We start from the raw sequence: 21,426 nt of genomic DNA, 5'->3' as shown, positions 1-21,426 counted from the left end.
GTTTCTCCCCTTCTGCTTTTGGCCGGTGAAATGCGACAATGTTGAAAAAGTGTCAATGAATGGTTTAGCAAAAACCGAAAGAGCAGATGGTGAATTTTGATGACTTCCACTCATTAACGCGGCGGCTCACCTCTCTTTGCTGAACTTGAGCGAGTGCAGGATGGCTGGTCTCTTCTGCCTCAGGTTCCACAGGTGCACTGTGTCATCCGCCAGGGCACTTACAAGCGCTCCCTGTCAAATATGCAAAGATAGAAAACGAATGTTATTCCGCCCATCCATGCATTTCCTACCACTTGTCTTCTCAGGGTCGTGCGGGGGCTGGAGCCTATCCCAGGTAAACATGGACAAGCTTTTTCTCTAGTGACTCAAAGCGCTCAACATAGTGAAACCCAATATCTTAATTTTTACATAGAAACCAGTGTGGGTGGCACTGGGAGCAGGTGGGTAAAGTGTCTTGCCCAAGGACACAACGGCAGTGACTAGGATGGCAGAAGCGGGGATCGAACCTGCAACCCTCAAGTTGCTGGCACGGCCGCTCTAGCCACTGAGCTATACCTTGCTGAATGTTTGGGTCTTACTGATTTTATGGGGTGGACAGGTGTCTTTATGCAGCTAACGACCTCACACAGGTGCATCTGATTCAGGATAATATAGTGGAGTAGAGGAGGACTATTAAAGGCGGACTAACAGGTCTTTGAGGGTCAGAATTCTAGATGATAGGCAAGTGTTGAAATACTTATTTCCAGCTGTATCACATGAAAAAATTGTTTAAAAAAATCATAGATTGTGATTTCTGGAATTTTTCTTTTTTCTTTTAAAACCTCTTCTCACTCGTCACTTACCAAAGGCATGCAGTAAAAATTTGAGTGTGATGTAAGCTTGGACCTTAAATCCTACTGAATAACTCTTCATCTTCTTCCCTTTATGCGATTTCAAATTACCGGTAATGAAATCAGCCTCCTTTATTTTGAAAATGATGACAGGGGAAGTGTCACTCATGACGTCACTAGTTTGACCAGGCGGTAATACTAAGCATGCGCTAATTATTTTGCGAAGCGAGTTTGACCCGGCAGTAATTCAAGGCAGGCGCCTACTATATGACCTGCGGCAATTCAAGGAAATACGGTATACAGTACACACACACACGCACACACACACACACTTAATAATCAAATGAAATACCTAAACTCAAGATCAAATGCATGTATTTTGTTATTACAAGGTGCTTTTGATGTAAAATAAATGTATCTTAAGTACCGTATTTTCCGGACTAAAAGGCACACTTAAAGGGGAACATTATCACAATTTCAAAAGGGTTAAAAACAATAAAAATCAGTTCCTAGTGGCTTGTTGTATTTTTTGAAGTTTTTTTCAAAAATTTACCGGTCCCGGAATATCCCTAAATAAAGCTTTAAAGTGCCTTATTTTCGCTATCTTCGAAACCACTATCCATTTCCCTGTGATGTCATACAGGGCTGCCAATACAAACAACATGGCGGTTACCACAGCGAGATATAGCGACATTAGCTCGGATTTAGACTCGGATTTTAGCGGCTTAAGCGATTCAACAGATTACGCATGTATTGAAACAGATGGTCGAAGTATGGAGGCAGATAGCGAAAACGAAATTGAAGAAGAAATTGAAGCTATTGAGCGAATAGCTATTGACGCTATTCGGCCATAGCGTGGGTGTACCTAATGAAGTGGCCCATAGCATGGCTGCCTTATTAGCATCGCCGGTAAAACGTGCAGACCAAACGATCAGGACTTTCGCATCTTGTGACACTGGAGCAACTTAAATCCGTCGATTGGTAAGTGTTTTTTTCGCATTAAATGTGGGTATCTAGTTTTAAATGTACATACAGCTAGCGTAAATAGCATGTTAGCATCGATTAGCTTAGCATGTTAGGATCGAATAGCTGGCAGTCATGCCGTGACCAATTATGTCTGATTAAGTCAACAACATCAACAAAACTCACCTTAGTGATTTCGTTGACTTAATCGTTGCAAATGCATCTGCAGGTTATCCATACATCTCTGTGCCATGTCTGTCTTAGCATCGCCGCTCAAATGTGAAGACACTTTGGTACATTCAATGGGGGTCTGGCGGCGGATTTCTTGCCAGTGGTGCAACTTGAATCCCTCCCTGTTAGTGTTGTTACACCCTCCGACAACACACCGACGAGGCATGATGTCCCCAAGGTTCCAAAAAATAGTCGAAAAAACGAAAAATAACAGAGCTGAGATCACGTGTTTGTAATGTAAAAATGAATATGGCGGGTGTGTTACCTCGGTGACGTCACGTTCTGACGTCATCGCTAAAAGACCGATAAACAGAAAGGCATTTAATTTGCCAAAATTCACCCATTTAGAGTTCGGAAATCGGTTAAAAAAATAAATTGTCTTTTTTTCTGCAACATCAAGGTATATATTGACGCTTGCATATGTTTGGTGATAATGTTCCCCTTTAAAATCTTTGTTTCCCCTCAAAAGTCGACAGTATGCCTTATAACCCGGTGCGCCTAACGGACGGACTAATTCTGATTTTGTTTACCGACCTCAAAACAATTTTATTTGGTACATGATGTAATGATAAGTGTGACCAGTAGATGGCAGTTAAATATAAGAAATATAGACTGCACTATGTTGGCAATATGACTCAAGTATACATCACCAACATTCTTTATGTTCCATTGAAAATATACAACATTACACACGGCGCTCAAAAATCTATCAAAATGTTTTAGTACGACTTTGGTAAGCTATGAAGCCACATCGCTTGATGTGCATCAACATATGTGTATTAATACAGTGTGCGTATAAGGTAAGACATTGTTTTTTTTCTCAACATTAGGCAGAAACTACTTTTCTTACCTTCTGGTACCTGCTGATCTGAATTTGGGATCTGCATGAATCCTGAAAAATTGCGCGAAACTGCATTTGTAGTCTGTGTCGACCCCGTAGTCGGTAAGCTTCTTCTTTTACTCTACTTGTAATGTGATATTCATCCTCCGCTGTTGTTATTTCTAATATAAAGTAGTGTAAAGTTCTTACTTATGCCTGTCAGTAAACTCGCCATAAAAGCGTTAAAACATACCGGTGTAGTGAGTTTACATTATTCACCCAAGGAACTTTAGATATTAGAGAGTTCTGTTCGGACGGTTTTTCACAGGACACATTTCTGGCGAAGTTATTGCACTAGTGAGCCACGTATGAGGAGATGCTGCTCCGTTATTGATTTAAGTAAAATCTGAATGTCATTGAAACAGTTAGCTCCATCTTTTGACACTTCTTCCACTCCCGTCCTTGCACGCTACACCGCTACAACAATGATGACGGGGAGAAGACGCTGTTGAATGCGAGACACGTAAATAAGACAGCCAACAAAACAGCGCATCCGGAAGCGACTGTCAGAAAGCGTGAAAATGATCTGTGAAACATAATCCATGCAACATTTTGACCAAAGAACCACCATTACATGTTATGTAGACCACAAGGAAAATTTTCAATTTAGAAAAAAAAAATAATAATATGACCATATAATCCGGTGCGCCTTATATATGAAAAAGATCACAAATTAGACAATTCATCGGCAGTGCGCCCTGTGGTCCGGGAAATACGGTAGTGTAAATGCTATAGTTAATATTTCACTGTACAAAAATTGGAGATATGTTACTGGACATGAGAGATGAGGAAGTTGTATTTTGGCCTGATATGTAATCCTGCTTAGCCTATAATAATTATCTTGCAGTGCAGTGGCTGCATAATGTGTGGAAATAAAAGCAACACGATTTGACTCGTACCTCATTGATGAGAAACTGAAGCTGGATGACGGCCGCTTCACTCTCATGTTGGCAGTAACTCTCCACACCGGGACGACCGAACCTGAAAGTGTTTGGGTCAAGGAAAGTGGGTTTGGAACAACTTCTGTGTTTTGTATGCATAATATATGGCAGCCATAACAGACAGCATTTCACTGTCTTTTGCTGCATGCTCCTCCTGCTTCAAAGATCCCGGCTCCTGTCTCTTTCCTTCCTCACTGGGAGAGCAAGTGGAACATCTCTGCTTCCCCTTTAGGAGAAGCTGACCACACCATAGCTGTGTATCCCTTTCCTAGTCCTGAAATGCAATAATAAACAAGCTTTCCATCACAAGCAGCTTATACTGTACAGAAGAGAGCTCACACACAAACAAGGCAAGGGGGTTTACTGCGAATAATGAAATAAACACAATCAACTGAATGGAAGTGCAGATTCCAACCACTGAGGGAAAAGTGATAGAGGTAGAAAGCGGACAAAAGGAGAGAGAGGAATGGACAGAGAATAACTAGAACAGCTTTCTAGGTGCATGGGTGAGCTTGCTGATTATATTCATTCATTCATTCAGTCGTGACTCCTGCAGACTCTGCATGGGGCAATTTGTCATCATGGGGGGGGGGGGGGGGGGGGGGGCAGATAAAGGGGTAACACCCAGCGGATAAGAGTGTGGCGTGTGTGCTTTTACTACGCAGAAATATTGGCCATATGGATTGTGACAGTACATTAACTATAACTGTACACTGCAGTCACATATTAATAGTTAAAGCATCACCAACATTATGGGCTTTTCTTTAATGCACATGATAATGTAGCCTGCACTATATTGTGTTGCAGTAGGGTCACCAGACACAACCTAAGGTACGTGGATATAATCTACAAACTCAAGAGTTCATAACTCAGCTGTCCATAACCACAATGCATTGTTTGGCGTACATTCATTTAGGACTGGGCGATATATCGATATACTCGATACATCGCGGGTTTGTCTCTGCGCGATTTAGAAAATGACTATATAGTGATATTCGAGTATATGTTCTCACGCAGTTGCTTTTAGCTGCTGGTGTTTCACTACAGGCTCTTCCCACTCTTTGTTGTGTCACCTTCTCACAGACAACAAGCGCACCTTCTTACATATGTCACATACTGTCACGTCATACGTCACATACGTATACGCCCTCGCGGAGCAGAGCGGTATCAGCATGGATAACCTTAGCTGTGTTGTGAGTGGTAATACGAGAGAAAGAATGTGCCAATCTAGTAACAAATGAAGGAAGAATTAATTCCCAAGAAAATCAGCAGGGGGTCCATCGTCCGGTGGGGGTTTGGCTTCAAGTGGGAATATGTCGAACAGACAACCGAAATTTGTCAAGTGTGGGGCAAAAGTGTTGCTACTAAAAGTAGCAATCCTGCTAATGTGTGGCATCTTTTGAAAAGTCACCTGCTAGAGAATGAACATTGCTTACTCCGCATCTCAACATCTCCGTTCAGTGCCACACCAACAAAATGCCAAGGGAACCATTTCCACATCAACACCCCATGAAAAAAATTGTGAACAACATAAGGAGATAACGTCCACAGCAACCCACCACATAGCGAGTTAATTTCCTATTATCCAGCTCATTTTTATTTGACAAATATTGAAAAATATTTTGTGACATTATGCACAAAAGTGCACTTTATTTGTTTTAAACTATTGTAGTGGCGTTCTGTACAAAGGTGCACTTTACTTTAGTGTTGTTTTGACATGTCATCTTAGTGACATCATGTACAAAAGTGCATTCATTGCTTGTTTTAAAATGGCTCTGACAATCTTGCACTTTCTGTTTTGAAATGACATGAATGTTTATGCCTCTGCTTAATAACTGTTTAATAAATATAGTTTTGGTCAATTGACTTAGTTGTGATTTCCTTCTCTGCATGAAAGTTTAAAATGAGCATATATTAATGCAGTATGAACAAAAATGTTTTAATGTAGACACATAGAAGCATCATACTGCTGTGATTATATGCATTAAAGGCCTACTGAAATTAGAAGTTTTTATTTAAACGGGGATAGCAGGTCCATTCTATGTGTCATAATTGATCATTTTGCGATATTGCCATATTTTTTCTGTAAGGATTTAGTAGAGAACATCCACGATAAAGTTTGCAACTGTCGGTGCTAAGAGAAATGCCCTTCCTCTACCAGAAGTCGCAACAAAAAGAGCTATTCGGACCGAGAAAACGACAATTTCCCCATTAATTTGAGCGAGGATAAAAGATTTGTGTTTGAGGATATTGATAGCGACGGACTAGAAAAAAAAAAAAAAAGCGTTTGCATTGGGACGGATTCCGATGTTTTTAAACACATTTACTAGGATAATTCTGGGAAATCCCTTATCTTTCTATTGTGTTGCTAGTGTTTTAGTGACTTTAATATTACCTGATAGTCGGAAGGGTGTCTCCACGGGTGTGTCGACGCCAGTGTCTCAGGGGAGTCGACGGCAGCTATGGACGGCACAAGCTCAGCTTTTCTCCGGTAAGAAGCGACTTTTTAACCACAATTTTCTCACCGAAACCTGCTGGTTGACATGTGGTCGTGTTTCATGTTCGCATGACCGCGCTCTGATCCATAGTAAATTTTCACCTCCAGGAATTTTAAACAAGGAATCACCGTGTGTTTGTGTGGCTAAAGGCTAAAGCTTCCCAACTCCATCTTTCTACTTTGACTCCTCCATTATTAATTGAACAAATTGCAAAAGATTCAGCAACACAGATGTCCAAAATACTGTGTAATTATGCCGTTAAAGCAGACGACATTTAGCTGTGTGTGTGTGCAGCGCTCATACTTCCTAAAAACCCGTGACGTCTTGCGTACGCGTCATCATTACGCAACGTTTTCAAGACGAAACTCCCGGGATATTTAAAATTGTAATTTAGTCAACTAAAAAGGCCGTATTGGCATGTGTTGCAATGTTAATATTTCATCATTGATATATAAACTATCAGACTGTGTGGTGGGTAGTAGTGGGTTTCAGTAGGCCTTTAAGTGTTCATTCAAGGCTAAGGCAAAATATCCAGATATATATTGTGTATGGCGATATGGCGTAAAAATATTGAGATATTAAAAAAAGGCCATATCGCCCAGCCCGGCATTCATTTATTTGTGGCGGCCAGTAGAGGTAATGAAAAGTAAAGGCAATAGTTTTTGTTTTTTTACTAGGTAATCAAATAAAAACGATCATGAAAGACTAAGTAGACATCGTGACATGCAAGACACCGCCACAAGCCAAGGTCAGGTGTGGAAGCATGCAGAACACTACCACAATCATGCAGGACACCTCCACATGCAGCTCAGCAATGACTAGCTATAATGCTAAAAAGCCAAACATAACGTTCTTCCGTCGTTTGGTAACACTTCAGCTTTCTATATATTATGCAACACCGAGATGTCTGAAGATTGTGGGCACTCTTCAGACATCTCGGTGTTGCGTAATCTATTCTATTTAATAACACTACCTAAACATTTGACAACCAAACAATTACACAAGGCAACTCTGTAAAGAATCTGGGTATTATCTTCGACCCAACTTTCTGGTTTAAAGTTAAAGTTAAAGTACCAATGATTGTCACACACACACTAGTTGTGGTGAAATGTGTCCTCTGCATTTGACCCATCCCCTTGATCACCCCCTGGGAAGTGAGGGGAGCAGTGGGCGGCAGCGGTGCCGCGCCCGGGAATCATTTATGGTGATTTAACCCCCAATTCCAATCCTTGATGCTGAGTGCCAAGCAGGGAGGCAATGGGTCCCATTTTTAAAGTCTTTGGTATGACTCGGCCGGGGTTTGAACTCACAACCTACCGATCTCAGGGCGGACACTCTAACCATTAGGCCACTGAGTAGGTTTGAGTCACACATCAAGAGTGTTACTAAAACGGCCATATTTAATTTCCGTAATATTGCTAACATTTGTTCCATTTTGTCCATTAGCGATGCTGAGATCAGTATTCATGCATTCGTTACATCTCTTCTCGAATACTATAATGTATTATTTTCGGGCCTTCCTATGTCTACTGTAGCATTAAAAGATTACAGTTGCGGCTGCTAGACTTTTGATAAAAACAAGAAAGTTTGATAATATTATGCCTATACTGGCTCACCTGCACATCTGCGGTCCTCTCCAAGGTTTCTCATTGTCAACCACTGGGTTGAGTTGTTCTTGCTTACCATGAATTGATTGACGTGGACCCCGACTTAAACAAGTTGAACAACTTATCCGGCCGGGTGTTACCATTTAGTGGTCAATTGCACGGAATATGTACTGTACTGTGCAATCTACTAATAAAAGTTTCAATCAATCAATCAATCCTTGCCCTGAAGTGGGATCTGAACCAAGGATGTTGTTGTGGCTTGTGCAGCCCTTTGAGAGACTTGTGATTTAGGGCTATACAAATAAACATTGATCGATTGAGGGGTGTAAAAAAAAAATAGCAAAAACAACAACAACAAAAAAAAAAAAATAGAGCAACAATGCACATTGCAATGAGAAAGCTGAAATGTTGATACTAATAACTCACAATAACGCAAAGATTTGGATTTATATATTACAGCAGTCAAAGTTACTGTGTTAACACATGTGATTAATCATGAAAATTATTGCATTCATCAAGTACAAAAGTAGAATAATTGTATATGTATATCTGAATATACACAGTACGGGCAAAAATTTTGGACACACCTCCTCATTCATTGTGTTTTCTTTATTTCCATGACTATTTACATTGTAGATTGTCACTGAAGGCATCAAAACTATGAATGAACACATGTGGAGTTATGTACTTAACAAAAAAGGTGAAATAACTGAAAACATGTTTCATATTCTAGTTTCTTCAAAATAGCCAACCCTTGCTCTGATTACGGCTTTGTACATTCTTGGCATTCTCTCGATGAGCTTCAAGAGGTATTCACCTGAAAGGGTTTTCACTTCACAGGTGTCATAGTTGTGATGCCTTCAGTGACAATCTACAATGTAAATAGTAAAAAAAATAAAGAAAAGCAATGAAATGAGGTGTGTCCAAACTTTTGGCCGGTACTGTATATTACAGCTGTCAAAGTTACGGTGTCAAAGTATGTGATTAATCATGAAAAAATATTGCATTTATCATGTATAAAAACTGCCAATGGTACACACACTAAAGTCCCTTTGCCTGTGGCACTCTCTAAAATGTTACCAAAAATGTCGCTACATCCATTCAACCATCCATACATTTTTTACCGTTTGTCCCTCTCGGGTTCACGGGGGTGGTTGGAGCTGCATTCGGGCGGAAGGCAGGAAACACCCTGGACAAGTCGTCATCTCATCACAGGGCCAACACAGATAGACAGACAACATTCACACTCACATTCACACACTAGGGCCAATTTAGTGTTACCAATCAACCTATCCCCAGGTGCATGTCTTTGGAAATGGGAGGAAGCCGGAGTACCCGGAGGGAACCCACACAGTCACGGGGACAACATGCAAACAACACACAGAAAAAAAAAGAGCATCAAACCCAGGACCGTCTTTTTGTTAGGCACCAGCACTAACCCCTGATCCACTGTGCCGCCCATGTTGTTACAATAAAAAACAAAGGAATACGATTTTTACCTTGTCGGTGCATGTTTGCCTAATTTTTTTGAATAGTCTGTTAGTTTCGGAGTTGTAAATGGTGATCCTTCATGGGCTTGTTTCCCGGCTGTGCCTTTTCCTCAGCTGTTTTATACGTCCCCAAAGTGCTTGATAAACTTCTCTGCAGCAGCTATGTCAGCGCCAGTAGTCTATACATATACATAATTACATACATATATATATATATATTTATACATATATATATATATATATATTTATACATATACAGGGTCAGAAGTTAATTTACCCTTGCGCTGTTTTCCTTGCCAGTTCCTAGTTGGCAATTAGGAGGCTCACCTGTCCGTAATTGCCAATCAGGAGGCGTATCGCTCAGATGTTAAAACAGCCGCCCAGAAACTTAAGGGGTTTCTATTTCAATCCAGCTGCTAACATCCTAGTCACTGCCGTTGTGTCCTTGGGAAAGACACTTCACCCACCTTGCTCCTCGTACCACCCAATCTGCTTTAAAAGTAGACAATGGGTCTAACAATGTAAAGCGCTTTGAGCCTCTAGAGAAAAAGCGCGATAATTCATTCCACTTTAGGAGGGTCATTTGTCAGACGGTGCTCGTGCATTTTTTTGCACAAGCGGGCAGCGTTTTTTCCGCGACATGCTTTATTTTGCCTGCCTTGTTCCTAATAAAATTACTTTTACCTGCAGGTCACTATACCTTTCTCTGCATTCTGACAGTTTCTCACACTATTTTAGTACCGGTAACAGTACCAAAATGTATTTCGACACTTTTCAGTACTTTTCTACATTAAGGGGACCACAAAAATGGCATTATTGGCTTTATTTTAAGAAAAAATCTTACAGAACATTAAACATATGTTTTTTTATTGCCATTTTGTCCTTAAATAAAATAGTTTGTCCTAGTTTAGTCTGCTGACATATGCACTAACATATTGTGTCACTTGTCATTCTATTATTTTATTAACATTATGAGGGACAAGCTGTAAAAAAATGTTATTGATCTACTTGTTCATTTATTGTTAATATCTGCTTACCTTCTCTTTTAACACGGTCTATCTACACTTCTGTTAAAATGTAATAATGACTTATTCTTCTGTTGTTTGATACTGTACATTAATGTTGGATGATACCACAAATGTAGGTATCGATCTGATACCAAGTAGTTGCAGGATCATACATTGTTCATAATTTAAGTTCTCATGTATCCAGGGACATATTTCCTGAGTTTATAAACATAATATACATTTTAAAAAAGGAAAAAAAGATTTCGGGACGGTAAAAAATATCGATGTAATCATAGTAGTATCGACTAGATATGCTATTGTACTTGGTATCATTACAGTGGATGTCAGGTGTAGATCCACCCATGGCATTTGTTTACATTCAGGGTGCTGGCTTGCTGTTAGCGGTTAGCTATCGTCTCTTCCTACGGTGTGTAGTGAAGCATGCTATTCCTCTTCCTCGGCCTCTCTATGTCTAGCAATAAAAGATTACATTTGGTACAAATGCGGCTAAAAGACTTTTGACAAAGACAAGAAAGTTTGATCATATTATGCCTATAATGGCTCACCTGCACATCTGCGGTCTTCTCCAAGGTTTCTCATTGTCATCCACTGGGTTGAGTTGTTCTTAATCATGAATTGATTAACGTGGACCCCGACTTAAACAAGTTGAAGAATTTATTGGGGTGTTACCATTTAGTGGTCAATTGTACGGAATATGTACTGTACTGTGCAATCTACTAATAAAAGTTTCAATCAATCAATGCAGGGATGATACTTGTAGGAAACTTACTTAATTTGTCGCCATGGAGGCGAGGATTAGTGATTTAGAAGTAGCTAAAACACTGCAGACTGCGGATGAATGTTCGCCGCTAGCTAGCCAGCCATGTCTTAAATCGCCTCTTCCCGAGGGTGTTTTAGGGTTATAACTTCACCTTTATCTTTAGTTTTTAGGCCTAAATACGGCGGTTCTCCCTTTTCTGTCTACACACTGTGTCTGCTTGTAAGTTCTCTGTGTGTGCGCGCTGCTGAACATGCTCGATAATGCACCGTCATGCCCGGGAACCGGTACATTTCAAACAGAGTAGAGTACTGTTATTGATTCATTAGTACCGTGATACTATACTAGTACCGGTATACCGTACAATCCTACTTCACATCATGCTAAATGATCCTTGATGGTGCATGATATGCTGCTCACTAATAAACCTTGCTGAACTCAGGGGGAATAAAACAAGACAATGGGCCAAAAACGTTCACAATCTGCATGAGAATTGAGACATCACGCGAAAGCCTGCCGAGATAGTGCTCGCTAATAAAGCCTTTTGAACTCAAGTGAAAGCAAACAAAAGACTTGACCAACATGTTCACAAACCTGCAAACAAATAGATGCTGTACAACATCCTGTTTAGCTATGCAAGATGGTGCATGACATGCTGCTGACTAATTAACCCTTTTGAATTCAACAGGAATTCCGGGACGCAACAGTAAAAAACAAACGCCATTGATGGATGTACTCCAAACATCCACTGTAATGATACCACGTACAATAACGTATCTAGTCGATACTACTATGATTACATCGATATGTTTTAACACGAAAAAATCTTCTTTTGTTTTTTTTTTTTTAATTACGTTATGTTTAGAAACTCAAGAAATATGTCCCTGGACATATGAGGACTTTGAATATGACCAATGTATGATCCTGTAACTAGGTATCGGATCGATTCCCAAATTTGTGGTTTCATCCAGAACTAATGAAAAGTATCAAACCACAGAAGAAAAAAAAAACAGAAGTGTAGATAGAAAATGTTGAAACAGAAAATAAGCAGATACGAACAGTAAATTAACAAAAGGAATAATAATTCATTTTCCACCAATTGTCGTTAATAATTTTGACAAAATAATATGATAAAGTTAAAGTACCCATGATTGTCACACACACACTAGGTGTGGCAAAATTATTCTCTGCATTTGAACCATCACCCTTGATCTCCCCCTGGGAGGTGAGGGGAGCAGTGAGCAGCAGCGGTGGCCACGCCCAGTAATAATTTTTGGGTGATTTAACCCCCAATTCCAACCCTTGATGCTGAGAGTCAAGCATGGAGGTAATGGGTCCCATTTTTATAGTAGAATGATAAATGACAATATGTTACTTCATATGTCAGCAGACTAAATTAGGAGCCTTTGTTTCTTTACTTACTACTAAAAAACAAGTTGTCTTGTATGTTCACTATTTTTTTAAGGACAAACTTGCAATAATAAACATTTGTTTAAAGGCCTACTGAAACCCAATTCTACCGACCACGCAGTCTGATAGTTTATATATCAATGATGAAATATTAACATTGCAACACATGCCAATACGGCCTTTTTAGTTTACTAGATTGCAATTTTAAATTTCCCGCGAGTTTCTTGTTGAAAACGTCGCGGAATGATGTCGCGTACGTGTGACGTCACGGACTGTAAGGAAATATTAGCACTGCACCAAACACGGCTAAAAGTTGTCTCTGTTCATGGCGTAATTACACAGTATTTTGGACATCTGTGTTGCTGAATCTTTTGCAATTTGTTTATTTAATGATGGAGACTATAAAGAACAATGCTGTTCGTGGAAAGCGGTGGATTGCAGCTGTCTTTAGCACTGAGACACAGCCGGTGTTTTGTAGTGGTTTGTGTTGTGGTTTGTGCAGCCCTTTGAGACACTAGTAATTTAGGGCTATATAAGTAAACATTGATTGATTGATTGATTGATATATATATATCTTACCGGAGACATCAATGGATTATTTGTCGTCCTGCAGCAGCTCTCATGTCAAAAAAGGCAGCTGCGAGCTTGGCTCCTCGGCTTCTCTCTGAGACACTGCGTGTTCACCGCAACCATCCAACCTCGAGGTATGTCTTTACAATCTTTAAAATCTCACTAAAACACTATTAAAACAATAAGCAGATAAGGGATCTTCCAGAATTATCCTAGTAACTGTGTTTAAAAACATCTAAATCGCTCACAATGCAATCGCCTTTTTTTTTTAACTTTATTTATTTATTTATTTTTTCTAGTCCTTCGCTATCAATATCCTCAGCCACAAATCTTTCATCCTCGCTCAAATTAATGGGGAAATTGTTGTTTTCTCGGTCCGAAAAGCTCTTTTTGTTGGAGGCTCCCATTATAAACAATGTGAGGATGTGAGGAGCCCTCACACGGGTGATGTCATCGTCTGCGACTTCCGGTACAGGCAAGGCTTTTTTATTAGCGACCAAAAGTTGCGAACTTTATCGTCGATGGTTTCTACTAAATCCTTTCAGCAAAAATATGGCAATATCTCGAAATGATCAAGTATGACACATAGAATGGACCTGCTATCCCTGTTTAAATAAGAACATCTAATTTCAGTAGGCCTTTAATGTATCCAAATATTTTTTGATAAAATTAATCTAATAATTAAAGTTTTTGTGGTCCCCTTTTTTAAGTGAAGTACCGAAATACTTTTGGTACTGCTACCAAAATATTGGTATCGGGACAACACAAATTCACACACACCCAGCACCCACTGCCAGAAATGTAGATTGGCGCCTATGAGTTAGAGTACATGCATGCATCATTTTGGTATGTTTCCTTCTCCTCCTGGAGACGAGATTTCACGTTGCTTACATGCACTTTAGTAGTTTTGTCAGGGTTAAAAATAGCAAAAAGGGAATCAAAAATAGAAATATTGTTGAGCTGTGGATATCAAAGAGCCGTGTTTGTTAGCTAAAAATAAAACCCAAACACACGCGTCTGTCACAGTGTCTCTCCTTTGCATCCCCGCATGGGACAAAGCTGGCTGCATGTGTCACACTTGCTCACAGGAGCGTTTTATCCCGGCTCCTCGTAAGGCCTCTATCTTGTCGCTGCAGCCCAGCCGGCCTCTAAAAGTGGACAGACTGACCGCGGGCGCCGTCGGCAGCGAGACGGCAAAAAGAAAGGAGCGTCAAAGCAGAAAAAGTGGGTCACGTTCACGTCTCGTCGAATCCGATGAAATTCTCCGGAGCCAAGTGGAATTCTAGGATGACGTCAAAAAGTCTTTGTGTGGGTTTTGTTTGTTTGGTCCGAACCGCGGGGAAGCGTGTTGACATCTGGGCATGCTGGGAAACATAAGTAATGGAGGCCTTTGTATAGAAGAGAGGAACAACGTAGGAAGCAGAAAGAAAAGTGCCTTGTCAGAGATATGACAAGGAAACAAGAGAGGGAGGAGAGAGCAAGCCTAGGAGCTGCTGTGACGATGAAATGACGTCAAAGCGAAGCACGAACACATCTCACTGCCAGTGCTGGCCGAGAGAGAGAGAAGCCGACAACAAAGCAAAAAAATGGGGGGGAGGGGAGAACACACTAAATACTCCTCTCCTCCCATTACTCAGCAGCAGTGTGGAAACAAAAAGGCAACAAATCATCCTGAAAACGCTGCAACCTCCACCTCAGCCTACCTCCCCTGGTTGCCTGCAGACGTTTACATCCAATTTAAAGGCTGCTGAGGGAATCGCACATTAACTCCTCCAGGCCGCTCAGAGCCTTAAAAGTCAGCCTTCCACCAGATGACATTTTTGTTATCAACACAGGCCACGTGTGTTGGACTTGATTCTATGTGCACTACCTTCAAAAAAGAAAAAAAAGGTTTTTATGCACGCTGCATAATGCTAACTAAGACGAACCGTATTTCCTTGTGTTTAAAGTAGGGATGTTACCATCAACATTTTTATTTTGTGATCCGACCTGATACTTTGACAATAGATTATACTGTGGAACTAGACATGTTTTACAGTGAGTAATTCAAGTAAATGCAATACTATTGATGAGGCTTATCTTATTGAATTTAGAATTTGCTAGTATAATAATAAATTAGATTGTATTGAATGTGTGGTATTGAATGCTACATACATATTTTTGGACAAAATAAAGTGTATACTGCAGTGATTGTCTAACTGTGGTATGTGTATGTGTATGTGGAGAGGCGGAGCCGGCGAACGAGCAGCGGGGCAGGGCACAACGGAGCCCAGCCCAAGATGGCGGCGAGGAGGCGGGGACGGCGAGCGAGCGGAGAGGTGGGGCGCGTTGGGAGCAACGCCACAATCATGATCAGGTGCGCAGGGTGCGCAGCTGGGCGGAATCATCCAATCTCCTCGCAAGGTGTAAAAGGGCTGCAGCGGAGAGAACGGGGGAGAAGGAGGCGGACGCTGAACGCGAGAGGAAAAGAGCGAGAGGCAGACAACGACGCGGCAAAGTGAAAACAGAAGCTGAAAGGTTTTATTGAAAGAATAAAACAAAAAGTCAAACTGCTCAAGCCATGTCCTTCCTTGGTTGTCCTGGGAACCCGCACAACGGCGAGTTCCCAGTTTCCTACTAGTAATATGTGGGCTCCATCTAGTGGTACGCCGAATAATCACTTGATTAAAGTACGGTGTTTTATTTAACAATATTCAAACTACGGTTGTATTAGGGTTGTACGGTATACCGGTATTAGTATAGTACCGCGATATTAATGAATCATATTCGGTACTGTACAGCCTCTAAAAAGTATCGGTATATCTAGTATCTAGTCGATAGTACTATGCATCACAAAATCTTTTTTCGTGTTTTTTCAAATTCATATTATGTTTATGGTAAATGGGTTATACTTGTATAGCACTTTTCTACCCTCAAGTTACTCAAAGCGCTTTGACACTATTTCCAAATTCACCCATTCACACACAGATGGTGGGACCTGCCATGCAAGGCGCTAACCACGACCCATCAGGAGCAAGGGTGAAGTGTCAACGGAACGTGACTAGGGTGGTAGAAGCCAGGGATCAAACCAGGAACCCTCAGGTTGCTGGCACGGCAACCACACCACGCCGTCCCCATAACCTCAGTAATGGGGACAAATGAGGACTTTGAATATGACCATTGCATGATCCTGTAACGACTTGGTATCGGATTGATACCCAAATTCGTGGGATAATCCAAAACTAATGTAAAGTATCAAACAACAAGTGTAGATAGAACATGTTAAAAGAGAAAGTAAGCAGATATTAACAGTAAATGAACAAGTAGATGGACAGCACGGTGGAAGACAGGTTAGTGCGTTTGCCTCACAATACGAAGGTCTTGAGTAGTCCTTGGTTCAATCCCAGGCTCGGGATCTTTCTGGGTGGAGTTTGCATGTTCTCCCTGTGACTGTGTGGGTTCCCGCCAGGTACTCCGGCTTCCTCCCACCTCCAAAAACATTCACCTGGGGATAGGTTGATTGGCAACACTAAATGGCCCCTAGTGTGTGAATGTGAGTGTGAATGTTGTCTATCTGTGTTGGCCCTGCGATGAGGTGGCGACTTGTCCAGGGTATAATCCGCCTTACACCCGATTGTGGCTGAGATAGGCACTAGCGCCACCCGCGACCCCAAAGGGAATCAGCGGTAGAAAATGGATGGATGGAACAAGTAAATTAATAATCCATTTTTTACAGCTTGTTCTTCATAATTTTGAAAAAATTAATGATAGAATGATAATTGACAAAATGTTACTGCATATATCAGCAGACTAAATTAAGAGCCTTTGTTTGCTCACTTACTACTAAAAGACAAGATGTCTAGTATGTTCACTATTATAAGATGTCTTCAATAATGACAATTTGTTTGTGGTCCCCTTTATTTTGAAAAGTATCGAAATACATTTTGGTCCTGCCATTTACCGAAACATTAATATCTGGACAACCCTAACTCAAACACAGTGTTACTGTTCAAACTGTGTGTAATGTTGCATTGGCGAAATAAATAAAACCTTTGCCTCGTTCTTGATGAATACTTGGGCGTACAAAGCTACTGTGTTTTAATGTTGGTCAGTCATTATGGTGGTACTTGTAGAGACAACTTTTTTATGAGGTTGTACTTGGTGAAAGTACTTTGACAACCACTGGTCTTGTGCAAATGACTTCGATTTAAATCATTCGGGTACCCAGAGACTTCCTACCTGAGTCTGTAAACAATAACATAAAACACCCAAACAAATTATTTTGTAATAATGGTCCCTGGTGGTTGAATGTGAGTGTAAATGTTGTCTATCTGTGTTGGCCCTGCGATGAGATGGCGACTTGTCCAGGGTGTGCACGCTTTCCGCCCTAGTGCGGCTGGGATAGGCTCCAACACCCCCCACAACCCTGAGAGAGACAAGCGGTACAAAATGGATGGCTGGATGGATGGAGGAACAAAAAAAATAAAAATATCCGCTTGATAACTTTAGTATAATTTATATACTGATACCATATTACGTATTGATAGTATCGACATCTCAATTGATCACCTCCATTTTACATAGAAGCTTTAGCAGTTAGCTTATTGTGTCGTCCTGCTCGGAGCGTGTGTGTGCGTATTCCTTCTTGAGACAACAACAAGGAGAAGTACCTTGCTTATGAGGACCGGTGAAGAAGATAGGACCGAAATCATGGTCCCAATACAGAAAACCATTGCATCTAATAGAGAGCCAAATACTACAGTCTGTGAATATTGCTCCAAAGTCAGAATCTTTTGTTGATGTAATGTGCATACAAAAGTAAACATTGTGCAAAGGCAGCAATATATGATAAAACAAGACGTTAAGAAGTCATTAAGCCTTATGCCAAGCTGGCACGACATTTAAAAAGTGCACACAAAAACAAATTGGAAGTAGCCACAGCTCTTAGCTTTCCAACGAGTTCCATGGAGAGAAGGAAACAGCCAGATAATATTCGTAATAAAGGGAACTACGCTCACAATGCTGCTATTTTGTCATTGGGGAAGGGTGAACTAGTGCCATTCAAACGGCCACCTAAAGAAGCTAAAGGAAATTATTTCATGCACTGTGTACATTGCCAAGGACTGTTTACCAGAAACATACTGTGGAAACACATGCGAAGTTGCCCACTCAAACCTTCATCAGTCACCTGAAAACCAGGAAGGAACCGTTTCCACTCTCTCTGCATATATACTGGGTCTGTGCCTTCAAGTGTATCTAAACAACTGTGGGGAGTAATATGTGTCATGATTCCTGATCCAATCACATAAATATATACAAATGACCATGTCATCACAGATGTTGGGCAACACCTGTTTGAACAAAAGTGGTATGTCAGCCAAAAATCAACAATGTGTAAGAGAGAAGATGCGGGAATTAGAAAGACTGATTCATGATGCCGCCCTGCGGTGAGGTGGCAACTTGTCCAGGGTGTACCCCGCCTATTGCCCAAAGCAGCTGAGATAGGCTCCAGTGACCCCCCGCGACCCCTCAAAAAAAAGGGACAAGCGGTAGAAAATGGATGGATGGATGGATTCATAATGCCAGGAGAGTAACGAACTTGAAAAAAAATGGGAGGATTTTGTGAATCCTAAGAACTACTTGGAGATAGTCAAAGCTGTCAAATGTACTTGTGGGTATGATAGTGACACTAACAAATTCTACATTCCATCACTGGAACTGAAACTTAGGAATTGCCTGGTTAAAGTCAGCAAACTTTTGAAAGCACAAGCTTTGATAAACAACAATGAAGATTTGGTCAGGATGCCACTCAGTTCCAAGATGTCCATCGTGAGAAGTGGAACGAGTTGATCTCTGCAACAGCCCTGGGGAATATAGCCAAAGAAAAGTGGCTTGTACCACAACTTATGCCCTTCACTGAGGATGTTCAAAAAATGCATCAGTTTCTCAGTCAAATGCATAATAAGTACAGCAGTGTGCTATCTGAAAATTCTTCCACAAAGGCCTGGTCAGACCTGACAAAAGTATGTTTGACACAGATCATCTGTTTTAACAGAGGAAGAGAAGGAGCGGTAGCAGCCATGACCCTGTTGCCTTTTTTTTCAAGAGACACAACTGATCCTCCCGAGGATGTTGATTGGGTTCTCTCTGAAGTGGGAAAAACAACTCTGCAGACAATTTTCAAGGATTGTCATCAGAGGAAAACGAGGCAGACCTGTTCCTATTCTCTAGACTCCAAAAATGGTGTATGCATTAGAACTTCTCATCAAGTACAGGGAAACTTGTGGGGTTCTCAAAGACAACACTTACCTGTTTGCAAGACCCACAGCGATGACACATTTTCGTAGTTCTGACTGCATACGAGACTATGCAAAACCATGTCATGCAAAATGTTGTTTCCCTTACGTCCATGAAACTACGAAAACATGCTGCCACCCTTTCAACTGTGCTAAACATGACAGACAGAGATGGACCAGCTGGCCAACGTTATTGGCCATGATATTAGAATCCATTGTGAGTTCTATAGACTTCCGGAAAATACATTGCAGCTGGCAAAAATCAGCAAAGTCTTGATGGCACTCGAGCAAGGTCGACTATCAGAGTTCTAAGGAAAGAACTTGGATGAAATTATAATTGGTGCAAATGGTAAGTTGTCATATTTGTTGTTTGTTTGGTTTGAACTCAATTATAACTTTAACATGTTATGTGTACCACAGAATGGGTTGTGGAAACTGAAGATGAAGATATCACCAGAAAGGAAGGACAATATCCATGTCCAGACAATGGTAAGTTAATACTATTTTTTCTGGTAAAAACTCAATTATAAGCTTAACATGTTATGTGTACCACATAATGTGTTGTGCAAACTGGAGAGGAAGATCTCACCAGAGAAGAAGGACACTATCCATGTTGTGGCCTTGGTAAGTTAATACTCATTTTTCAAATTTATTAAAGGTGATCTATGGTAAATATGACACTGAATGTTTATTACACTTAAACCACAACAGAGATGGCATTACCATTCCTTGATGATAAACACATCCCGCCACCCGAGAGACTTACAAACACCTTTAAAAGACACAGATGCATCATCACAACATCGTGCAGTGAGACATTCTTCCTATGGTATGTTGTCATCAATTATAAGCTTTAGAAATTGAAAGAGTAAATGAAACCAAATTTCTAGGTATAATGATTGATGATAAATAGAACTGGAAATTAATTTGTATGGTCACTTGCAGGTAAAGCTGCCCAGAAAAGGCGACCCTGGACACAGAAAGAGGTGAAGGCTGTCGAGAAGCACATGAAGGGATTCATCCCTTCTGATATTGTACCAGGAAAGAGAGACTGTTTAAAAATGTTTGAGGGCCGAACCGAAAGCTCTCCAAAACCGGTAATGGCAAGCATTGAAGTTCTGTGTACAACCGCATTATGGCCTACAAAAGGAGATTGCAGCTAAAATAGTATATTAAGAGATAATCAGCAAGACTGTTTTTTTTTTTTACAAACCCCGTTTCCATATGAGTTGGGGAATTGTGTTAGATGTAAATATAAACGGAATACAATGATTTGCAAATCATTTTCAACCCATATTCAGTTGTATATGCTACAAAGACGACATACTGTACTTGATGTTCAAACTGATAAACATTTTTTTTTTTTTTTTTTTGCAAATAAGCATTGACTTTAGAATTTGATGCCAGCAACACGTGACAAAGAAGTTGGGAAAGGTGGCAATAAATACTGATAAAGTTGAGGAATGCTCATCAAACACCTATTTGGAACATCCCACAGGTGTGCAGGATAATTGGGAACAGATGGGTGCCATGCTTGGGAATAGGGCTGGGCGATATATCAATATATACGATATATCGCAGGTTTGTCTTTGTGCGATATAGAAAATTACTATATTGTAATATTCGATTATATGTTCTCACACCGTTGCTTTAAGCTGCGTGCATTACATTACTAGCGTGTCTCACTCCTTCTTGTCTGTCCTTCTCACAGAGATGTAAAATAAGCCCGCCTTTTTACATACGTCACACACTGTCGCGCGTCTACGTTTTATGCTCTCGCCGAGAGCTAATGTTAGCATGGGGCTAACGTTAGCTGAGGCAGGTCGAGTTGCATTTAGCTGCAGGCATTACACAACAGGTGTTTCTCTCTCACTCCTTGTCTCTCATTCTGACAGAGACGGAAAACAAGCCCGCCTTCTTACTCTCGCGAGTCTAGCGTCATAGCT

At 40.7% G+C, this 21,426-nt stretch overlaps 1 protein-coding gene across 6 annotated transcripts in view; it reads right to left on the bottom strand.

The window, feature by feature from the left end:
- stxbp5a (syntaxin binding protein 5a (tomosyn)) overlaps window positions 1-21,426 on the bottom strand; it is a 285,142-nt gene that overhangs the window by 161,843 nt on the left and 101,873 nt on the right. For all 6 annotated transcript variants that reach the window (XM_061900584.1, XM_061900583.1, XM_061900587.1 and 3 more), the window contains exons 3-4: window positions 3,804-3,885; window positions 131-231 (exon numbers count right to left, since the gene is read on the bottom strand). In XM_061900584.1, the coding sequence (XP_061756568.1) occupies window positions 131-231; window positions 3,804-3,885 (183 nt within the window). The remainder of the gene's footprint in view (window positions 1-130; window positions 232-3,803; window positions 3,886-21,426) is intronic.

This window comes from Nerophis ophidion, linkage group LG05, assembly GCF_033978795.1.
Source record: "Nerophis ophidion isolate RoL-2023_Sa linkage group LG05, RoL_Noph_v1.0, whole genome shotgun sequence".
Taxonomy (NCBI): Eukaryota; Metazoa; Chordata; class Actinopteri; order Syngnathiformes; family Syngnathidae; genus Nerophis; species Nerophis ophidion.
Note: the sequence above shows the minus strand (reverse complement) of the source record. Positions and strands in the feature narration are given on the sequence as shown.